Here is a 23,157-nt window from a genome sequence, read left to right on the forward strand (position 1 = left end):
CCATACAGTTTTCCAGAGTGGCTGCACCAGCTTGCATTCCCACCAACAGTGTAGGAGGGTTCCCCTTTCTCCGCATCCCCGCCAACATCTGTCGTTTCCTGACTTGTTAATTTTAGCCATTCTGACTGGTGTGAGGTGGTATCTCACCCCTCAAAAGGTTCTTATGAGAAACTTCTTCATGGTAAATGTGAAGGTGAATTACAACCTAGAATGTTCTGGGTTTTATTTACAAACACATGTATATATCTAACGTACGATGACTGCTCACTTGCTCCTTTTTAACCCTCTTTTGCCCTTGGGAATGGCCACATTTTTTTTCTCCTATGCTGTTCCAAGTCTGACTCTGTAGAAATTAAATGCTCTTGTACCTTCCTGGTCACAGATAGTTTAACTGTATACATTTTACATCAGATAGGTGACTAGCAATATGTGAGCAACTATTTTTTCCATGGTTGTATCACTAACAGTGAAGTTACATCTGATCATGCTGACTGGGCTCTATCTGGCTTGCTCTGGAGACTTTGCATGACTCCACTCTGTACCCTTCTGTGCTGACCTATAATTTAGCTGTCAAGGGGCCATCTCATGTTCCAAACCAGCCATTGCTCCAGGAGCCCCTTACTTTTAATCATCACAGAATCCATCTGGGAAATGATCACAGAATCCATTCAAGAAATGGATCATTCAGATGGTCCTACTCAGAGAGCAAGGAGAAACTTGCAGCCACTCATTTCAACCTGAGCAAAACAGGGTTCTAAAAATACACAAACACACACACACACACACACCAACATCTTTTATTTTACCAGAAAGAAGGCAAATTTTCTCTTTCAAGCAGTACTGCAAGAGCAAAATATTGCCCAGCTCTCAGCTAAACTAGTTCTACATTAGGCATACTTGAAACTCACTTGCGGAGTGCTTTGCCAATTCATGTAACTTTGAATGTCCGTTACATAATTCTCCCAAGTTCCTAGATGGTCTAGTGAAGGGGACTGAATCCCTTTCCCACATGTTTCAGATGAAGGAATTGAAACCCAGAAAGGGTAAGCAATTGAAGGTCAGACAGGTGCTGAAATCCAGTCTCTGAGTCCTGTGACATCAGGGGTTCTTGACATGCCCACAGCAGTTCTCCTGAAATGGAGCATCCAGGGGGAAGAGGAGATGTTTTTATTTTAAAACAGGTATATTGAGGTATAATTCACCTACCATGCAATTCACCCATTTAAAATGTATACCTCAATGGCTTTTAATATATTCCCAGAGATGTATATTCTTCACCACAGTGAATTTTAGAACATTTTCATTATACCGAAAAGGACCCTCGCACTTCTAAGCTGTCACCACCCCAAATATCTGTCCTCCCCAGACCTAAGCAACCACTAATCCATTTTCTATCTCCATGCACTTGCTTCTTCTGGACAATTCATATAAATGAAATTATGTTTCTTTCACTGAGCATAATGTTTTTAATGTCCATCAAAGTTGTGGCATGTAGCAGAGCTTCATTACTCTTCACAGCTGAATAATATTGTACTGCATGGATATAGCCCACTTAGTTCATTCATTCATTTATGAATGGACATTTGGGTTGAATTGTTTCCACTTCTCGGCTGTTTTAAATAATGTTACTATGAACATCCGTGTACAAATTTTTGTATGGATGTATATTTTTTATTCTTTGGGGTATATACCTATGAGTGGACTTGTTGGATCGTATGGCAACTGTATGTTGAACTATTTGAGGAACTGTCAGACCATTAACCAAGGTGGCTGCACTGTATTATGTTCCCACCAGCAGTGTATGAAGATTCTAATTTCTCCACATTAGTACCTGCTATTATCTGTCATTTTTATTATACCATATCATAGTGGGTGTGAAGTGGTATCTCGTGTGGTTTTGATTTGCATTTCCTTAATAGCTAAAGAGGTTGAGCATGTGCTTATTGGCCATTCGTGTATCTTTTTTGGAGAAAATCTATGCAGATGCTTTCTTTAGGTATTTGGTATCATTCACCAGTGAAGCCATCTGGTTCTGAGCTTTTCTTTGGGGGAAGCATTGGATTACTAATTCAATCTCTTGTTATACATCTATCCAGATTGTTTATTTATTCTTGAGCCAGTTTTGGCAGCCTGTCTTTCTAGGAATTTGTCCATCTCATCTAGTTATCTAATTTGCTGTCAACAGATGTCATAGTATTCCCCCATGGTTCTATAAGGTCAATGTGGGGATATAGTTTTAAGTTCCTACTTCAAAAGCACAGTGTGTTTGAAGTTCATGCTTTATTGTAGAAAAAAAAGCCCTATGAATAGATCTATCGTAATACAAAAGAAATATTTACATTATTTACTCTTGAGTAAAAATGAAGTACTAGAGAGAGTTTTTATCCTGTTCTTTCACTACCCTACCCTCCAAGCAAGTTATGGGTAGCCCAGTTTGAGATAAGCATGACAAGATAAATTCTCATCAGGGAGAGATTCCCATATTTTCTTAAGACAGCCCATCTGTCTTAATTGTGCTAAGGTTCTAATTCCCAAGGTTTCACAGTGGACTCACAAACTGGAAAAACAGGACCAGAGGGTTCACAAATTTCATTGTACAGATCAATCCACAAAGCATCCCTGTACTGTCACAATGGAGAGGAAGGAGATTGCTTTGTTAATGTGTGTGTGTGTGTTGGGGTCTGTGTGTCTGTGTTCTCTGGGCTAGATGGCAGTGCAGGGATCTTGACAGTCTCCTATCTCTGGAATACCAACAGCAAAAAATAAATAGCCAAAATGCAATCTTTTTTTCCCAAATGAACACGAAAAAAGAGTCTTTATAACAGAGCTATATTTCAGATTATTTACAGTGAGTCCTGTTTTATTTCAACAAAGGAGATCTTCACCAGATATTCCTTGCTGTACAAAAGAAAATAAAACCCAAAAATTTAACTTGTTTTTTTATAATAAACTGGTGATCTTTATCATGTACGGTAAACAAAGTGGCATTCACATAAACCTAAGATGATGTTTTAATGAATACGTTAACAGTAACATTTCCCCTAAGCCCTTATAATTACTCATTAATTAATCATTCAGCATCAATTCCTAGTAAAAGATGGTTATTTTTAACTCATGTGTTAAATTCATCAGAATAAAAAATAATCTATTTCCCCTTCTTTCTTTTTTCTTAGAAAAGCTGTTCTTGAAGACCACCTGCTATTTAGTGATAAGAATGTTTGGACCGGACCTCGTAAAACTGTGAGTATGCTGGCACATTAACCTGGGCCAGTTGCTGGGATGTGGGGGCAACAGGAAAGCTGCCAGGCAGCTGGATGTACTCACTGAACAAGGGCTTGAGCTGTGTTCCTGTTCTTGTTAGTAGTGGAACATTCAGACTTGACTCAGATCCATTGCCACTCGAGGCAAAGGCTCCCCTTGAATTACATAGAGTGTGGCACCTGGCTCGATTTCTCTTCAAGAGCCTTTCAGGAGGAATTTTAGCAACAAGTAACCAGATCCTACTGTCCGGACCTAAAGGCTCCCCGAAGAGCCCCGGCCTTTCCCTTGTCTCCCAGCTCAGGTCCCAGACCATGTTCTTCGGTTCTCCTCTCTCCTCCCTCAGGTTTCCTGGCTCTCTCCACAAGCCCTAGCCCTTGCCCCTCAGGATCCCACATGGGCGCCATTATAATCTGTCTGCTTCCTTCTTTCGCTTGTGTTTCTTTTTTGAGCTCAGGTGCACTGGATCAGATAAATCATATTCCTTCCTATTCATGGCATTTTCTCATCAACCATCCATACATGGCTTTCTTATATTTATTATTTGGTTACTTAGTTACTTTGAATAAAGTAATTAGCTTCCAAACCCACCACCCAAAACTAAGTCTAGGACCCTGATTATAATTTACTCTAACCATCCAGTCCCTCGGTCATTCATTCTCATGCTTTTCTCCATCCACTTAATAAACTCCATATTCATCTTTCTCTTGCTTTCCTTTTTCTGTAGTTTTAGTATGCATGTATATATACTTATGTTAATATATATTATGTTAAATTTATACATATTTATGCTAATAAATATGTGTAATATATATTTATATATAAATAATAAATAGAATAAATATGTGTAATATGTTAATTATAATTAGTATATAAGAATTATATGTCAATGTAATAGAGAAAATTAATCTTATTCAAATATTAATGGATTAATAGCTTAATGATTAATAATCATAATTAATGGTAAAATAATATAACTACATAAAATAATTAGAATTTTACTATATTTATTACATATATTTCTTTAAAACTTATTTTATTTATTTCTTTAGTTTATGAAGAGAGTATCCCATTGTATATAATCTTTTGGGACCTACCACTTAGATTTGTACATCTAAGTTCCATCCATAACATAACATAGTGTCATTGCTGTAGTTTATTTCCTCTGACTATGTAGAATATTGTGTCACTACAAGAATCTATTCCTTCATTCTCCCATTGATGGGTTTTTGGGTTGTTTACTGGTTTTTCTTTCTTGTGAATGGTATTATGATGAATATTCTTATGGGGTTCCTCTTTTATATGCCACTAGCCTCAAAGCAGAGAGGCTCAGGGCGCCTGGGTGGCTCAGTCGTTGGGCGTCTGCCTTCGGCTCAGGTCATGATCCCAGGGTCCTGGGATCGAGCCCCGCATCGGGCTCCCTGCTCAGCGGGAAGCCTGCTTCTCCCTCTCCCACTCCCCCTGCTTGTGTTCCATCTCTCGCTTTGTCTCTCTCTGTCAAATAAATAAATAAAATCTTTAAAAAAAAAAAAAAAAGCAGAGAGGCTCAGAGGCATCATTTCCCACAACTAGGTAGCCTAGAGTTGCAGAATTTTAAAGACGAGTGGAACTTAAAATCATACGGTCCACAGTGGTCATCCGTGCTAAGCTGTGCTGTATACATGCCTCCATCAATATGTACCTCATTCTGTTATGATAAGTGATTTCTAGTGAGCCCCGGACTGGGAGTGTTTGGAAGGCAAGGATGCTTTCTTTTTAACTCCTACTTCTATTACTGTTCCTGCCTCCTAACTGGATTCTAGGCCTGCAGTCCTGCCTATTGGCCTGGAAGTCAACAATCCACATTCTAGCTGGCCAAATATCTTTCAAATGCCAAACTAATATGGCACAAACATAAAGTTCTTCAGTCTTCACACCTTTTGCAGGATTCCTTAGTGATATACGCAGGGTTATTTATAAATCAGTCCCTGAGGACGTTTTCAGATTCATCCCTCCACACTCCAAACCACTTGTAATTCCCCACACACACCAAGAGGTTTTGGCCTCAGGACATTTGCATAAGATGTTCCCCCTGCTTGGTGCCTCTGAAACCTCTACCCCCAGACAAATTCTACTTCTTTAGACCTCAGTTCCAGGGTCTCTTCCTCTGGAAGCTTTCCTGACCCTCTGCAGGCTAAGACAGACAACACTTCCACTGCTGTCACCCCCCCACACACACACACACAGACACACACACACAGACACACACACACACACACTCCTGGGACCCCATGCAAACCCCTAGCACAACACTTACCACATCTATGTGTAATTTCATTCTCCATGGACTTTTCTGAGTTGCTAACTAGATTGAAAGCCTTCTGAGAACCAGGACTGCATTTTATTTGTCTCTGCATCTCTAGGTACTTAGCAAAATACTGAATATGTGGAAGGAAGGGAGGGAGGGAGGGAGGGTGGAGGAGAAAGAGAGGGCTTTGTATCTTCAGGGCTTGGTGCTATATTTGAGCCTTCAATATATATTGAAGACCTTCCATAAATGCTTGCTGAATTAATTATTTTATTATTTTAAAAGAAAAAAAGTATCACTACAGATGAGCTATGACTAGACTGCTCCAAAGAAACTGCTTGAACATATTAAAACAGAAAAAGAACTTTTTAGCCTATCCATTGAATCTGCTTATATACCTAGTATGAGGTATATAAGTGCTCTGGGGGAAATGTCAGCTTGACCAGAGAGGTTCTGCTGGGCCTGGATCAGGGAACCAGAGAGGTAGGTGGAAAAAAGTCACAGAAGCTAAAGAGGGCAGTGCATGTAGATACCCAAAAGGGGGAGCCAGAGATTAGCTACCACATGTATTGGGAGTAAAAGGGCTGGGGCCTAGGTTGGTTGAGAAACCCATTGTTCTTCTGTAGCTGGCTGGAGAGTGGCAAGTGCAAAAGACATAAGCACAAGGATCAGAGAGGACAGACAGACACTATACTACGTACTGCAGGTGGGAACTGTACAAGGGACAGTCCCCATCTCAAATGACAGCAAATGAACACAAGGTGTTATAGAAGAATCGTCCCAGCAAACCACCAAAAGAGGGCCACTCACTGAGTAGGTGGCAGGGAGGGGAGGACATTTTTTCCTTTGAGATGACTTAAAGACCTAAGACAACAAATTCTCATTAGTATTGGGTGGGCCACTTGAAGAAAGACATATGTAGTAAATCATCCCTCTTCATGGTTCTGTCCACCATTAGTTTGATTTGTTAGTAATTTTCCAGTACCCATATTAGTTGTTTGCTGATAGACATTTCTCCTCTTATGGTGTGCTCTTCTTACAACTTGTTTTAATCAATCACATACAGTTTGGGGTTGATATAGGTGCTGAAAATGACAAACTTATGATTTAGTTTTACCTGAATTTCAGGCTTCCAGTATTAAATGTGTTTCCTAACCCAGAGGGCATCCCTCCTCATTATTTCATACCAGTCGATTCTCAATGATTCATGGACTAATTATTCAGCAATTACACTTCCTGCCCATTGGCAAGCCACAGGATGTTTTTGGGAAGTGGGACACCTGGGCACTCAGGCATTCCCCCAAGAACCTGGGTCATGCAGGGAGGGGATAATTCTAGGAGCAACCAATCCTAGCCAGTGACCATGTGCTAGGTCCTCCTCTACCTGGTTTTGACCTCCATCGTGCCATTTGTTGCCATAGCAAGCCTGATCCTTGTCTTCTGTACATCTCACCTTGCTTCCTGGGATTTATTTATGCTTTCCTCCAAATCATAAACTCTTGTATTCCAAACCTAGGAGCTCTCAGAGATCAGGAGAGGCCTAAGCTACTAACATTTTTTAGAAGAAAATGTGTAACGGGGTTTATAACATAGTACGCCTTAAATGTAATTAATGTATTTTTTAGACACCAAAAACACAAAGCAGTATCTGTGCCAGTCACAAGATAATTACAGCAGTCCCCCCCTTATCCAGAGGGGATACATTCCAAGGCCCCCCAGTGGATGCCTGAAATCAGATAGTACTGAACTATATATACTATTTTTTCCTATACATACATACTTGTGATAAAGTTTAATTTATCAATTAGGCATAGGAAATGATTAGCAACCATAATAAAATAGAACAATTATAACAACACACTGTAATATAAGTTATGTAAACGTGATCTCTCTCTCTGTCTCTCTCTCAAAATATTTATTGCACTGTACTCACCCTTCTTCTTGTGATGATGTGAGATGATAAAATGCCTACGTGATAAGATGAAGGGGGATGAATGACAAGGCATTGTGATGTAGCATTAGGCTACTTTTTTTTTCATTATGTTCAGTTAGCCAACATATAGTACATCCTAAATTTTTGTTGTAGTGTTCAACAATTCATTAGTTGCATATAACACCCAGTGCTTATCCCAACACGTGCCCTCCTTAATACCTATCACCTGATTACCCCATCCCCCCACCCCTCCCTTCTGTAACCCTCAGTTGTCTCCTGGAGTCCAGGGTCTCTCATGGTTTGTCTCCCTCTCTGATTTCTTCCCGGTTATCCCTCCCTTCTCCTGTGGTCCTCTGCTCTATTACTTATGTTCCACATATGAGTAAAACCATATGATAGTTGTCTTTCTCCGCTTGACTTATTTCACTTAGCATAATCTCCTCCAGTCCCATCCATGTTGATGTAAAAGTTGGATATTCATCCTTTCTGATGGCTGAGTAATATTCCATTGTATATATGGACCACAACTTCTTTATCCATTTGTCTGTTGAAGGGCATCTCAGCTCTTTCCACAGTTTGACAATTGTGGACTTTGCTGCTATGAACATTGGGGTGTATGTGCTACTCTTGACCTTCAGATGATATGTTAGAAGGAGAATCATCTGCTTCCAGACCACAGTTGACCACCAGTCACTGAAACTATGGAAAGCAAAACCACAGATAAGAGGGGGACTAGTGTACAAGATTTAGAGAAATGAACAAATTCATAGTATGCTATGGGTGTGGTCCAGAAATTGGATAAAAGTATTAAGTTGCATGAGGAAGATCTTCTTTCAGTGTTGTGAGTATATCTCTGTGACTATATATTAATATATAAACTTTCTTTGAAAGTGATGTCAAGGTCTAAATTTGAGAGCTTTCATGTGTGGAAGGCCCTGTCCTCACTCCCTGCCATAGGCTGTTACTCTTCTATTAACCTGTCTGTTAATCCTGACCTTGCTCCCTTCTTTTGATTTATGCTGATGATCATCATCATTGACTTCATTCTACTATGATCCTAATTAAACTTGTTAATTAGCTCTGCCAAATGTGTTGACGCCTCCTCCCCCACCACCCCTGGTCCCCCACCACATGCCTCATTCCTACACACCTCTATACCAGTAAGGGTAGTAAAAAGAAGTGAATTAAAATGTGACGATTTTGGGGTGCCTGAGTGGCTCAGTCGTTAAGCGTCTGCCTTCGGCTCAGGTCATGATCCCAGGGTCCTGGGATCAGGCCCCACATTCGGCTCCCTGCTTGGCAGGAAGCCTGCTTCTCCCTTTCCCACTCCCCCTGCTTGTGTTCCTGCTCTCGCTATCTCTCTCTCTGTCAAGTAAATAAAATCTTAAAAAAAATAAATAAAATGTGACTATTTTGGTCTTTTTGCTGCTATAGGAAAATAATATTGGGTGGGAATGGTTATTATGAATTTGGAGATTTCCTAAGGATTTCACATTTTATGCATTACCTGAGCTTTCTGCCCCATGGCTCGTAAAGAGCACATGTGCTACTTTGCCACTTCTTTGCATCTTGTACATTCTAGTGGTCTTACACTTGTCTGGATTTATGATGCTCAGCATTTTCTATTCTTGTCCAAAGGACTGTTTCTCACTTTCAGTCTTCTGATGATGAAGCTCTGATCTTAGAGGACTCTGGGAAGAACACCACATACCTAGTTCTCCTCTCCTATTCCTCAGTGTAGAGACCATCAGCCTCACTCTCTGACTGTGGGGACCCCATTTCCACTCCTGTAATCAGGTTCACTTACTTGAAATTGTGCTCTATTTGCAGAGAAAATGAATAGGTCTTGAAATCATATGATTAGTTGGTGGTCCTGGATTACCACAGATGGGATTATTGGCTGTAGGTTAAAAAAAAAAAAAGTTAAGCAGAGCCCTATTTATCACTCTCCTGAGCCCACTAAATATTAGACCCCCATAAAAACAGCAGTCATCAGTTAAATAAATGAACCATTAAGTTGAGGACAGATGTGTGAAAACAGCCACCCTCTCCTGATTTACTGACCCTTAGTAGACATTAGTTTGCTAATGGACTTTATCTGCTATATACAGCTTGACCCTCAACTTAGAAGATGTGACTTCATTTTATACTTTAAGTTAACTTCCCCTCCACCTCTCATGAAGGAGCCCTGGGGCCAAGCAGATGACTCTCTTTCTCCCTCTTAACTTAGATGCTCACAAAAGCTTAAGAAGCCATCTTGCCAGGCCTCAGACAGAGATGGAAATGGGACTTGGAAGCCCCCAGGAACACAGAGGCACGTTCTCCCCAGGCTTCCTCACTGCACAAACTGGGTTCTGACCCCTGAACCCCATCCTACAGATTAGTTTTCCAAATGCTCAATCCACATGGCAGGAAATGACATTATAGTCCCAAGTCACTATAGCTCCTATTATTCTGGGAACAGCCCAGAATGAAGTTGAAATCTTTAGTACTAATTCTAAATTTCCATAAGAGAGAATCTGACTGATCCTGCTTGTCCAATGTCATCCAGTGAGGTCCAATCAACGGGCCAAGAGATAGGGAGTACAAACATAGTTGCCGGGAACCTGCCCCTATGGGTGAAGGGAGACTGTTAAATGATCATGTGAGCTGGGAAGAAACCCCAAAAAGTATCTTCTAAAATCTAGATCTGTTTTTCTGAGATTAGTCTCTAGATATTACCAACCTATGTTTATAGATTCTTTTTGTTGTTGTTTTGGTTTCGTTTGAGTTGGGTTTGAATCAATTATTTCCTTGGAATAGTTACTAAAAATCCATACTCTATTCGTTCCTTCATTTGAAGCAGCACATTGTTCTCATTCTTCTTGGTAAGAAGAGTTCGGGGAGTGTCAGGTAGAAAATTGATATGGAAGGTTTGTTTTAGCCCCTTCAAACTCGATTAAACCAAAATATTTGAAAACACTTTCCTTATACCATCCTAGGGCAGGGGGAGTCAACTATATTGTATTTTCTTCCAAAAGAAATATATTTATTTTAAAGGGAAAGAAAGGATTTGGATTATGCCTTAAAAATAATTTTAGGTGTTTAAGGCTTTATCACACATGATTTTTTTGCTATAAGACCTAGCAAACTTTAAAATATTGTTTCCATCAAATGATACCCCTCTCCATTTTTCCTTTCCCAGTTGTATTTGTGGCTTCTTCTGAAAAGAATCACAGTGCCCATGTGAGAGGCTGACCACAGCTCAGTGCTGTCTGTGTCCCCTTCCCACCCCCAGGACCTTATTCTAAACAGAGGAGAGAACAACGCGGCAGGAGATCATTATGATCTGGCAGCTACATGGGGCTGGACTCAAACACCAAGCTAGAATCCATTCTGGGGATTTACCTTCCTTTGAAATAAGTTCTATTTCCTAAATGCCCGAGAGATCTTAAATAGCCTTTGTTCTGTCCCATTTCCCTCCAGGCTTAGCACAGATATGAATGCTGATGTGTTGTGTCATACCCTGGAGTTTTGTAAGCAGGACCCTGGCCAACCATTGTGTCATCTCTACCCGCTTCCCAAGGTAAGTGGGTTTTCACTTTGAATGTCAGATTATGGTGACATGCAAGCCCTTTGGAAATGTTGTAAAGGGAGGTTCAACTTCGCTGGCTCAGGGGTTTGGGAACAGAGAGAGGCAAAATGACATTTTCAATTACATCATGTGAAATAATGTTGCCCTAGATCCTTCCCCCCACCCCATGCTGCCAAAGAATGTCTTTCCTATTTAACTCTCGTAGACTATAATCTAGAGGTGGACTGACAGTAGGTGGGAAATCTAACCAGCCAAGAAGATAAGAGATTAAATTTCTCTTTACCATTTAAAAATCAAGCAGGTCACTTTTGTAGAAAGATAAACTCATCCAGTTTGCCCAGGACTTTCCTGGGATAAGCCCTGAAAGTCCCACATCCTGGGAAAACCTGAGCAGTTGGTCATCCTAGTCTGAGCTTTATTGTACTCACCCAAAAATGGATATAATAAAATGCCTAAAATACCTCCTTCACAGGTTTGTTGTGGGAAGTAAGTTAGCTAATACACCCAAAATGCTCAGCACGATACCTGCTACATAAAAACGTGTTAGTAGAAGTGTAGACAATATCACTATTATCAATATCATTATTATTCAGATAGCTCTTCAGAACACCCTGTGTGCATTATATCATGTTGGACAATTTTCAATTGGAAGACAGCAGACACGGCTGCAAATGTTGACAATATTCTCAGCTCATATTCTGAGTGAAAGTATAATATTAAATCTGGTTAGGCCTCAAAATATTGATTTTTCAGAAACTTCCTATAAATAAATTAATTAAAATAAAATAAAATAAAATAAAATTCTATGCTTCCTATTCCAGAATTGTAGTTTTTCTGTGTATGACACAATAGGTTTCTGTTTTATATGTAATTTCCTTTTTATTCTCATTGAATTAAAGTCAGTTTAACACTTTGTGGCCTAACCAATGAACATGATGCTTCTGAATGACAGCATTAAATATCATAAACCTGTCCCCTTGAGAAGGAAAAGAGGGGTGTGAATACCTGGAGTATAAGCGCATGTCATGCTTCCTAGGTCCTTGACTGCATGTCAATTACATTTCCCCGAATTCTACCTGAGAAGCTTTGAAATCCACTAGTTTCTAGAAGGGATAGGAACTTTTAATTAAAATTTTTTTTCATGTGTTCAAATAGCATGTGAATATGGTATCATAATATTCGCTATTTGATAATGCACAGAGGAAATGTGTCTCTATGTACAAAGGCATGTGATACGGGTTTTTTGTCATTTCCTTTCCTTAAATAACATCATGTTATATATACATCACAACCATAGTTATACATAGTCACAAAATGTTCAACTTTAAACTGTCCTATGTAAAATGACATTCTTTATTTTCGTACCCTGTGGAGTTTATACCCAGATTACCATTTTCTTGTCTTCCCATCACAACACCCTTTGCAGTTCCTAACTCGGGAGTGTTTCAGCCATCCTAGCTGGCTGGGAGGGAGTGGGAGGATTTCACCCTAGAAATGGCTCAGCTTGCACCCCAGCAGGACTCAGCTTGACATTCCCCCAGTCACTGTTCTGGGCCTTCATCCTTCTCCTCAAATCCCCATCACCAGCATCCATCCCTACAAGTGCCCCAGGGAAGAGGGTCATTTGGTGCAAACATGGACAGCTTCACTCTCTTCTGCCTTCAAGATTTCTTTAATAGCAACAACTGGTACTTCCTGAAGACCCACTATCCTACATGGTGCTGTGCTTACCGTTCACCTTATTTAGTCCCCCAGACAACTCCAGGATGGAGGCACCATTGTTTATACTGACCCCTTTTTTTAACGTTGCAGAAACTGGGGTAAAGAGGTTATGTAACTTGCTGAAAGTCGCTCCCTTAGGAAAGAACAGAACTGGGATTCGTATCCCTAGCCTGCTGAGAGTGGATAGTTAATCTCTTATCCATTGTCAGTGTTTCTGAAAATCCTTCCTGGGGTATCTCTTCACATCAGTCAGCTGAAATCCCACCACCACAAATAACCAATGTCAAATATTGGATGTTTTCCTTTTAATTTTAAGTTAATTATTATTATATTGATTTTTTTGAGAGTTATGATTGTGTATATGTAATTTTTTACTCTACTTTTCCCCCTTAACATTAAACTTTGAGCATGTATTTTTTAATGGTATGTATCAGACCTTCTTTTCATTTCCATGGCACAAATTACACCTACAAAGCAGGTGTGAGTTAGTAGGTGGAATTACCTACCTACTAAAGATGTAAATAATTTCCAGCCTGCTGCCAGAGGCCTCCCTCATGACTGTCCCAGTCAATACCTACCCCACAGTGTAGCCACTGTTCTAAAATCTATCACCACAGGTTAGTTCATTCATATAAAGTTCTGTTCTTGAATGTCATATCAATGGAATCATACAATATGGTCTTCTCCGTGTCTGATATTTTTTTTGCCTGTGAGGGTCATTGTGTTTTGCGTGTGTAACAGTATCACTGTATGAAGGATTCCCACAATCATCCTTTGATGTAACTCCCACTCTAGCTTCCTAGTTAGTCCAATCAAATTCTGCTCTTGCCTGCTTTCCAAAAAATTCTCCACACCGATGCCATAAAGGCCTTTCTATGAAGTAAATTTGATCTTGTCACTCTACCTCAGTGCCTTGCTGTGGAAATCAGTTTCTCCCTCATTCTTCAACTGGGTGGACTTCCTGTCCTTCAGATCTCAGCTCACATGTTGCTTCTTCAGGGAGTCCATCCCTGACTCGTCCTACATACCCTTCTTGTCGAAGCTCTTGTAGGCCCCTCCACGGAACCTGCCTTGTTTTAATGAACAAGTGTTTAATGAACAATGAACATGATGCTGCTTCCTGGGATAAGCCCTGAAAGTCCCACATCCTGGGAAAACCTGAGCAGTTGGTCACCCGGGTGATTGCCTGTCTATCCATCTCTCCCACTAGGCTATCACCTCCAGGAGGACTCTGCCTTGGTCACCACTGTACACCTAGTGCCTAGGATGGTGCCTCACACATAATAAAGAAGTATTTGTCAAATGAATAAACAAAGTGCCACTAGCTTCTCATTTGCATCATTGATGGAAATTCTGATTTCCCTTACTTCATGGACACATTAATTTTCCCAGTGCCTATCTCTGTGCCCAGCTTATGATTTCTATATTGCCTACCCAGTTAGGTATGCATTTTCACTTAGCATTTCAGGATTCTCAAGAAGCCTTCCTGGACTTCCATGGTTATCCTTGTGTACCCCCTGCTGCGGCCAAAATGGAGTGATTGGCTCTCTCTTGAGCTCACCTTAACCTTCCCACCTCTGTACCCTTGTTCTCAATCATTCCTCCACCCAGGATGTCCTGTCAATACCAGGCCCACCCTTCGAGCTCACATCTCTGTCACTTTCTCTGTAGAATAATTCCTAATCCTTTCCACAAAATATTAACTCTGCTCTCCACCAGCATCATAAATACCTTTTGAAGTACTATGATGTGCCAATGTTGTTCTAAATACTTTATGTACATGAATCATTTAATCTTATGAAATAGGTATTGTTGTCCGCATGTTATAGATGAGGAAAGTATAGCACAAAGATATTAAAATATTAAGTTTACATAGATTTTCTTATTAAGATGTAAGCTTATCAAGGTGGCAGGTCTGCATCTTGCTCATCTTTGTTGCTCCCATTGTGCCAGGCACGTTTGGTGTCTGGATAACACACCAGCGCTGCACTTGACATGTGTGATCTCATTTAACGGTGCTCCTAGGGGGTGGGGCTTATTTTACAGGTGAAGAAATTGAGCCTAGGAGAAGTTAAGAGATTACAAAGTTAATAAGTGGCAACGAGAGGATTCAGCCCCAGGTCTGTTTGTCTTTAAAGCCCAAGCTCTTCCCCACTGTGCTCTAGGCCTCACTGCTGCTCCTGGGGTATAGTTACTTTTTTTTTTTTTAAAGATTTTATTTATTTATTTGAGAGAGAGAGAATGAGAGAGAGCACATGAGAGTGGGGAGGGTCAGAGGGAGAAGGAGACTCCCTGCCGAGCAGGGAGCCCAATGCGGGACTTGATCCCGGGACTCCAGGATCATGACCTGAGCCGAAGGCAATCGCTTAACCAACTGAGCCACCCAGGCGCCCGGGTATAGTTACTTTTAATTGAACCACTGCTCCTGGGCCAGTAATTTCTCACAAGCAAGACTCCATACCCTCAGTGTCCTGCTTTGCATGTGTTTCCGATTCTGGTAAAATACAAATAATGCCACACGAGCCATTGCCCCTGTGAAATGCATGCTGCAGGGTGGAGGGGAAAAGGGGGTCCTTCTGCTCCAGGGAGCTGGTGGGCAGAATCCAGCAGTGTAGAGCAATGGGATCTGACTTCAGTAGGAACAAAAGTACAAGTGGAACCACATTTAGGGACCTTAATAAACTGCCTGTCATCTATGGCACAGTTGACATTCCAAGCCCACTTTTTGCCCATCCTTTAGCTATGGCTCATATCATTATCTACCGTGTGCTCAAAATGACAAACGTCATCCATAATTAACTGAAGCAAGAAACAATCTACAGGGGCGCCTGGGTGGCTCAGTCGTTAAGCATCTGCCTTCAGCTCAGGTCATGATCCCAGGGTTCTGGGATCAAGCCCTGCATCGGGTTCCCTGCTCGGCGGGAAGCCTGCTTCTCCCTCTCCCACTCCCCCTGCTTGTGTTCCCTCTCTCGCTGTGTCTCTCTCTGTCAAATAAATAAAATCTTTAAAAAAAAAAAAAAAAAGAAACAATCTACAATGTTCAGCTGGCACCAGGAGGAGGGGGGTGGGGGGGTTGGAAAGGAGGACAAGACAGGATAGGAAAGGAACAGAAAGAAGAAAATTGCAGACTGCATTGTAAAGACCACCCAGATGGTTCTGTGTTACCTACTTTGAGGGGATTATTTATACCACTCTTACTCTCATTTGCATCCAAAACAAGGCAATGCCTGCTGCTGGAACGTGCACGCGTGCATGCTTGCGTGTGTGCATAAGCAGGACCCTGACACTGAAAATGGAATGCAGTTCCTTCATGTGTACCTTGTCATGCTTGAGTCGTGTCTTTATTAGATCAGTGTTAGAGTGCACCCATTGGGCCAGGAGCGGATCCTCCTCAGCTTTATGCTGCTCCCTCCAGGCATACCCTGTAACTTGGAACAGATACCCTTCCTAACCACCCCAGAGCTGCAGGGACATGCTACATTCACAAACATCTCGAAGGCATAGTCAAGACCTACTTCGCACCACTTTGATCCACATTAAAAGAGAATTATATTCGAGCATGTGCTCTAGTGCAGATAGATTCTCCTTATTTCCCCGGGGCCTCCAACCCATTTAAAGGGCTGCGGGCAATGGGAGGGGGGAGTCAGGAATGAATTTGCTTTAAGATTCCATTCTACCAGTTGTGCTTGTTCAATGTAAACATCGCAGGTAGGAGAAGGGGCCTCAAGCAAAGGAAGAGAGGTAGCCAGATGCCAGCTCTATATGGGGAAAAGAAAAATAAATACATTTATCACTGGGTGAGGGAGAGTGGGAGGGAGGCTGGAAATGTAAACAAGGGGCAGATTGGAAGGGCTTCCAGTGTTAAAGAGTCATTCAAATACTGGAGTAAAAATTCAGCATATTTTGATATTTATTTCACACAACAAATTTTAAGTACTTGAAATCAGTCAAACAGATTATTTAATACATTTCAAATACAAAAATTCATAAACAAGTAAAATGCAAATATACTGAAATATACATTAAATGTATTCTAATATAAAAATAAAATATTGCTTCAAAGAAGCAGTACATAAAATAAAGTTTAATTGGGGTTATACATGAAATGCGATGATCTTTTTTAAGTCATCTTAGTCTATCGTGAGGTCATCCTTTAGCTATGAAAAACTTCCCAGTTATTTCTCATTTGTCATCATCTTCCTATCTCATCTCACGTAAATGGTGATTCTAATGCAGACACCATCTTAATACCAATTTTAAAAATATTTTAGAAAAATAATAAACTGTAAGAGGACCCATTGCCTTAGGAAAGCAATCCAGACTTTGAAATGGCCTTTTCCTGAGTGAGTCTGATTGCCGCAGGAACCCGAAGTTCTCCAGTGCTGAGTGTGTGGGACTGTATGCATACACAGGGAACTCATGCTTCCTTGGGACCCAAATTACCACAAGGCTGACATAAAAAAGCTTGGGAAGGAGTAAGTTTGTACTCTTTTTATGAGAAAATGTCACATGACAAATTCTTGTTCAACTGAGAGATAAATAAGCTGATCTCAGGAACTTACTTTCATTTCTTTTTTTCTTTTTTTTTTTTAAAGATTTTATTTATTTATTTATTTGAGAGAGAGAGAGAGAGCACATGAGAGGGGGGAGGGTCAGAGGGAGAAGCAGACTCCCTGCCGAGCAGAGAGCCCGATGCGGGACTCGATCCCAGGACTCCAGGATCATGACCTGAGCCGAAGGCAGTCACTTAACCAACTGAGCCACCCAGGCGCCCCAAACTTACTTTCATTTCTTAAATATTAAGTGTAAAATAAAATATCTAGCATCTCTTTTAATTGAAGATCTCAGGTAGTAAGGTTTAGGAAAAATTACAAATAGACCGGAATTGAACATTTTCTAAGATTCATGAATCACTACATTTCATTCTGTACAGTGCTTTCAGATGTGTGAGCTAATCTTCCCCAAAGTTTTTCAGTGAGTTCCGTTTTGTCCAATATGGTGTGTGTGTGTGTGTGTATGTATTTGGGTAAATTTCTCTACTCCATCTCTGTTTAATAAGACCCAAGTCTCTAAAGTCCGCCTTTGTCCTCTCAACATTGTAATTATGACTTGCCTTTTTTGTGTGTGGCATGTGCACAGAAAATAAAAATGAATTCAGTGCTCTCAGTTAAACAGAATCTCTGTGTCAAACAAGGAAGAAGAAAAAATTACTTCCTCTGTCATCATCACTACATTGGAGTTTCCATGGCTACTGACATGGACAATACTAGCAAATAACAGCTAAAAACTAAACAGAAGCTTCTCTTCCTATTTGGTTGTCTGGTCAACGTCTCCAATTTGTATTTGCTCTTCCCGTGTTCTCCACCCTAACTCTGTAGACTATGTGAGTGTTTTCTCACACATCCAAGCTTAGGGGGAAGCAAATCATTAAATAATAAAGAACCATTTTTGTGATCATCAGAATTTCAGGTTAAGGAAATTTCCTTCTTGAATGATGGCTGATCTTCAACTGTGACTTGGCAAACTATTAAAAAACCAAATGTTACTTGTGAAGGGAACATACATTCAAGGAAGAGTAACCTACAATTTTGGAGCATTTTTTTTGTGTACTACCTCACTACTCTGGAAGAGTTAATAAAATTTTCCACTTTATAAACCCATGTTTGTACCTAGAAGGCAACCATATCTTTAGCAACTGGGACCAGAAATGGTACTAAGGTCAAAAGTGTCTTGGGTGAAATTGATAGGCTTTTAAGGCATAAAGAGTCATTCTTTTATTCTCGCAATAGACCTTTACTAAGCTCCTATTGTGTGACAGGCACACATTAAGGCTGAATGATAAAAGGCAATGACAAAAACAATTTGAGTTGTTACACCCGTACCAAAAGCTGGCCTACGTACTTGTCATATAGCATTTAAAGTCCTTCCACACAATTGCAAGCTCATTCTGTTATCCAAATTTTACAGACAAATCAAAATTCAAGCAAATTGCTGGTTGTGGAGTTGTTTATTTGACAATGTTTGTAAAGTTCCTATTTAAACATCTCAGGAAATTTTGAACAATGAGATAAATGACAGGGAGATATAGCCTTCTAGATGTGGAAAAGTCAGCCGAAAAGGGAATAGAATATATTGCCTAAAAATAAACCTAAGTGCATTGGAGATTCTTGTTTTTGATAAAAATAGCATTTCAAATCAGTGGTACAACACTGGCTTATGCAATAAATGGATGGAACTAAAGACTAGCCATTCGGAAATAAAATTTAAGCTAAATGTTTATCTATTTCTTACAGCAAAATAAAACCCAAATGAATTAAAGGTTTAATCATTAAAAATGGAACCATAAAAGAAGAAAAATCTGAGCAATTTTATTTGTAATTTGTGATACAGAAGTCAGATGAATACATCTGACCAATAAAAAACCCGCCAAACACAAAGTCAAAAAAAAATAGTAAACGGGGAGAATGTTTTTGTAATATGCCACACAAAGAATTGCTTTTCCACAATTCAAAGAGCTTTTATAAGATCAAAAAGAAAAAAAAATGAGCAAAGGCCACAAACAATTAGTTTGTAGAAAAGGAAGATCAAAGGACCAAAAATGTAGGGGGAAATACCAATCTTCTCATAACTAAAAGGGTGAAAATTAAATGAGATTCCAACTATCTCTTATGTATTTTGCCTCCACAAAACTCTGAAAGTCATTAGACAAGAAATTATCACAGCAACAGAAAGGCTTTAAATATCAGAGACCACTAAATTAAATTGCTCCCTGAAGACTTGAAGGCCTAAAACACTAACAGAACTGAGGAAAGCATTAAGCCCTGTGCTTGGATATACAGTCTACTGTTCAATCTTTTCTCTGGGCATTTCGAGGTATCTCAAGAGAGATACCATGTTGTATTTTGGTGTAAGCCCATATTTGGAATCTTGGAGAATTTATCTACTTAGACTTGCTTAGAGACTAATTTGGAGGTCAGTTAACTCATAGAGATCTTTGAAATCTTCAAAATAGAGCAGTAATAATGCAAATTTAAGTTACCGTTTCCGCTAAGTGAAGAAATCAAATGATTCCAAGAAAGATACTTATATGGTATTCAAGATTTGAAAATGTTTCTTGCCTACTTTAGAAAAGTTTAAAAAAATAACTCTTTCCTGATAATATGCTTCTTTCTTCCCTTAGCTCAAGAAAAGCTAATGACTCTAGTGAATTTGAACTGTTCAAAAAGATACTTCAAATTTCGAAGTTTTTTTTTAAAGATTTCATTTATTTATTTGACAGAGAGCACACAGGGGGAGAGGCAGGCAGGGGGAGAGGCAGGCAGAGGGAGAAGCAGGCTCCCCACTGAGCAAGGAGTCTGATGTGGGACTTGATCCGAGGACCCTGGGATCATGACCTGAGCTGAAGGCAGATGCTTGACCGACTGATCCACCCAGGCATCCCCTGAAGTTTTAATCAGTGGTCTCCCAATATCCACTCTTGGCCCTTGTCTTCACCTAAAATAGTCACCCACATCAGAACTCAGTTCTGAAGTCATTTCCTCTAAGAAGCTTTTCCTGACACCCCAACTTCCTTGCCTTTCATCATATCCCCTCCTTCCAGAACGTATTACAATTGTAATTAACAGTTGCACAATAAGCTAAATAATTATACAATTATTATTTAACATCTGTTCCTTCTGTTAAGGTATAAACTCCATGAGAACAGATAACCCAGCTATTTTATCCCCCAAGCACATGCTGTTATGTGTGATTTCCCCAGAGCCCAGCACAATTCACTGCACTTATTAATCAGTAAGTATTTGTTGAATGAATAGTGGACCCAAAGAGGTCCACATTCTAATCCCCAGAACCTGTGAATGTTACCTTCCATGGAAAAGGGACTTTGCAGGTGTGATTAAGTTAAAGATCTAGATGGGGAAACTATCCTGGATCATCTGGATGAGCCTGACATAATCAAAAGCATCCTTATAAGAGAGAGGCAGGAGGATCAGAATGTGAGAAGAAGATATGGCAACAGAGACAGAGTGATGAGGCCAACAGCCAAGAAATCGGTGCAGCCACGAAGCACTGAAGAGGCAAAAAATGGATTCCCCCTGAAACTACAACTGTTAGCCCAGCTGACACCTCGTTTTTGCCTCCTAAGACTCATTTTAGACTTCGGACTTCCTCCGAAACTGTGACATAATAAATTTGTGTTGTTCGAAACCACTATGTTTGTGGTAATTTGTTACGGCCACAATAGGAAACTAACACAGATTAATTGTGAAACACTGGACAAGACTGATCTAGCAACCTGAATGCAAAAAAGATAATAATAATAATAACAACAACAACAAATAGAATGTTATGTTGCAAAACAGTTGGCCTAAAACAACCCAGTGACCGACCGAACCACACTCACCATCTAACTAACCCAGTTATTTGCCAGAAATCCTGTGTTTAAAGAGTAGGACAGGGCGCCTGGGTGGCTCAGTTGGTTAAGCGACTGCCTTCGGCTCAGGTCATGATCCTGGAGTCCCGGGATCGAGTCCCGCATCGGGCTCCCTGCTCAACGGGGAGTCTGCTTCTCCCTCTGACCTTCCTCCTTCTCATGCTCTCTGTCTCTCATTCTCTCTCTCTCAAATAAATAAATAAAATCTTAAAAAAAAAAATTAAAGAGTAGGACAATCTCTGGTAATAAGAATAGCCCATAGAGTCTGGCCCTGGAGAACTTCTACACATGCACAGACTCTAGGGAAGAAACAGTCAAAATGTAACAACGGTGTTGGTTGTGAAGCCTTGGACAATTTTAGCAGCACTGGCTCTTGGACTTCTCATCTCTAAAGTGGAATTAAGAACTGTTAATTCCTCCCCTGCTGTCGGTATAAGGTGAAGAGATACAGCATATATAATGCCTGGTACAGACGTGGATGCATCAAAGAACCTCTGTATGTGTGCAGTGATGGTGGTGCGGTGATAAAGTCGATGGATAACGTCAGACAAAAGAGCGTAAGGGGAATGGTGCTGTTTAAAACAATGCTTTTTAAAAAGGTGCTGTTTGGGGAAAGGATTAGGGTAGTATGATTAAATACATTAATGATACCAATAGCTCTACAATGCAGAATTAGCCCAAGAGAAGGAAAGAAAAAAAATTAGCTAATGGTAAAATACGTTTGAAGAAGAGAGATTCAGTGATAAAAGGGAATGCATTTAAAGATAGTGGCTTTTTTCTTTCATATTTTCCTCCCTCCCTCCCTCCCTTCCTTCCTTCCTTCTTTCTTGTCCCTGGAAGAAGAAAGTGGCATGAACTGACTTCATTTTTTCCCACACAGCTAAGAATCATAAATGCCCTTTAGAGCTGGGCATTGTTGGAACATGAAAATCAAATTGGGCTTTGGTACATCTCATCCTACATATCGGAAAATCACCACTGTAGGATACAGTGGAATATAGATACAATAACAGATGAGCAGATCCCACCCAAAGGCCAGGCATGCCAGGATTTGATAAAACCTTACAAGCAGAGGAGCTTCCCACCTTTGTCTTTCTACTTAATGGAAGTCACCTCAAAGTACTTTTCCTCCTTTCTCTTGGCTCTTGTAGTCGGTCTTACACTGGAGTTATTACGCGCTTACTACCTCCAGTGGGCAGTCAAGTCCCTGGAGATAGTAAAATCTTGCTCCATTTGTGAATAAACTTATACCATTAAATTTGAGGGTGTGGAAAAAACCTGCCCTAATAAACTTCTAGAAAAGATCCAAGTAGATCAGTGATCTTCCCCCACTCTCAACCTCCTCCACCCGCATACGTGCCTGCTCTTCAACAATAAAAAACACGCATCTAAAATCATCATTTCACTTCCCAAGGGGCTTTCTCCTTTGTGGGTACCTGCCACTGCTGTCAGGAGTGTGAAGAGAACAAAAGGCACTTTCTGTAATTTTTAAATCTACCTGCTGCTATAAATGATAGCAGAGAACGCAATCGCTAAAAATTGTTCACCGTAGAAACTCATGCCTAAAAATACTATTTCTCTTTACTTCTTTCACTCCTGAGTGTATCAGGATTTAATTATTTAACATCACAAAACCTGAGAAGGCCCAATTAATGAATGTGTCTTGTCCAATTCACCAATACTCCTAAAATGTCAGGAGAAATGATGTCGAGTTCTGGAGCATTCCCTGTACACTATATTATTTACATGCTTCCCCACCGTAGACAATACAGTACACTTTGCTTTGGCTGAAAGATTTGAATGTTTGGGAAATGCTTTTCTAAATAGTGCTTCTTACCACAAAGTGGCTGGAAGCCTTGAATATGCTAATGTGTGTTACGGCTCTCTCAGAGGAGCGTTTAGTTCACAGATTTCCCAAACTTTTTCAACTTAAAACAACAACAGTTTTCTTT

General features: G+C 40.2%; 1 protein-coding gene across 4 annotated transcripts in view; it reads left to right on the forward strand.

The window, feature by feature from the left end:
• Positions 1-23,157, forward strand: part of AOAH (acyloxyacyl hydrolase) — a 156,732-nt gene that overhangs the window by 33,898 nt on the left and 99,677 nt on the right. For all 4 annotated transcript variants that reach the window (XM_081800267.1, XM_081800269.1, XM_081800268.1 and 1 more), the window contains exons 3-4: positions 3,174-3,240; positions 10,944-11,043. In XM_081800267.1, coding sequence (XP_081656393.1) covers positions 3,174-3,240; positions 10,944-11,043 — 167 coding nt within the window. The remainder of the gene's footprint in view (positions 1-3,173; positions 3,241-10,943; positions 11,044-23,157) is intronic.

The sequence above is a fragment of the Leptonychotes weddellii genome, chromosome 12, assembly GCF_054177405.1.
Source record: "Leptonychotes weddellii isolate Sample4059 chromosome 12, ASM5417740v2, whole genome shotgun sequence".
Taxonomy (NCBI): Eukaryota; Metazoa; Chordata; class Mammalia; order Carnivora; family Phocidae; genus Leptonychotes; species Leptonychotes weddellii.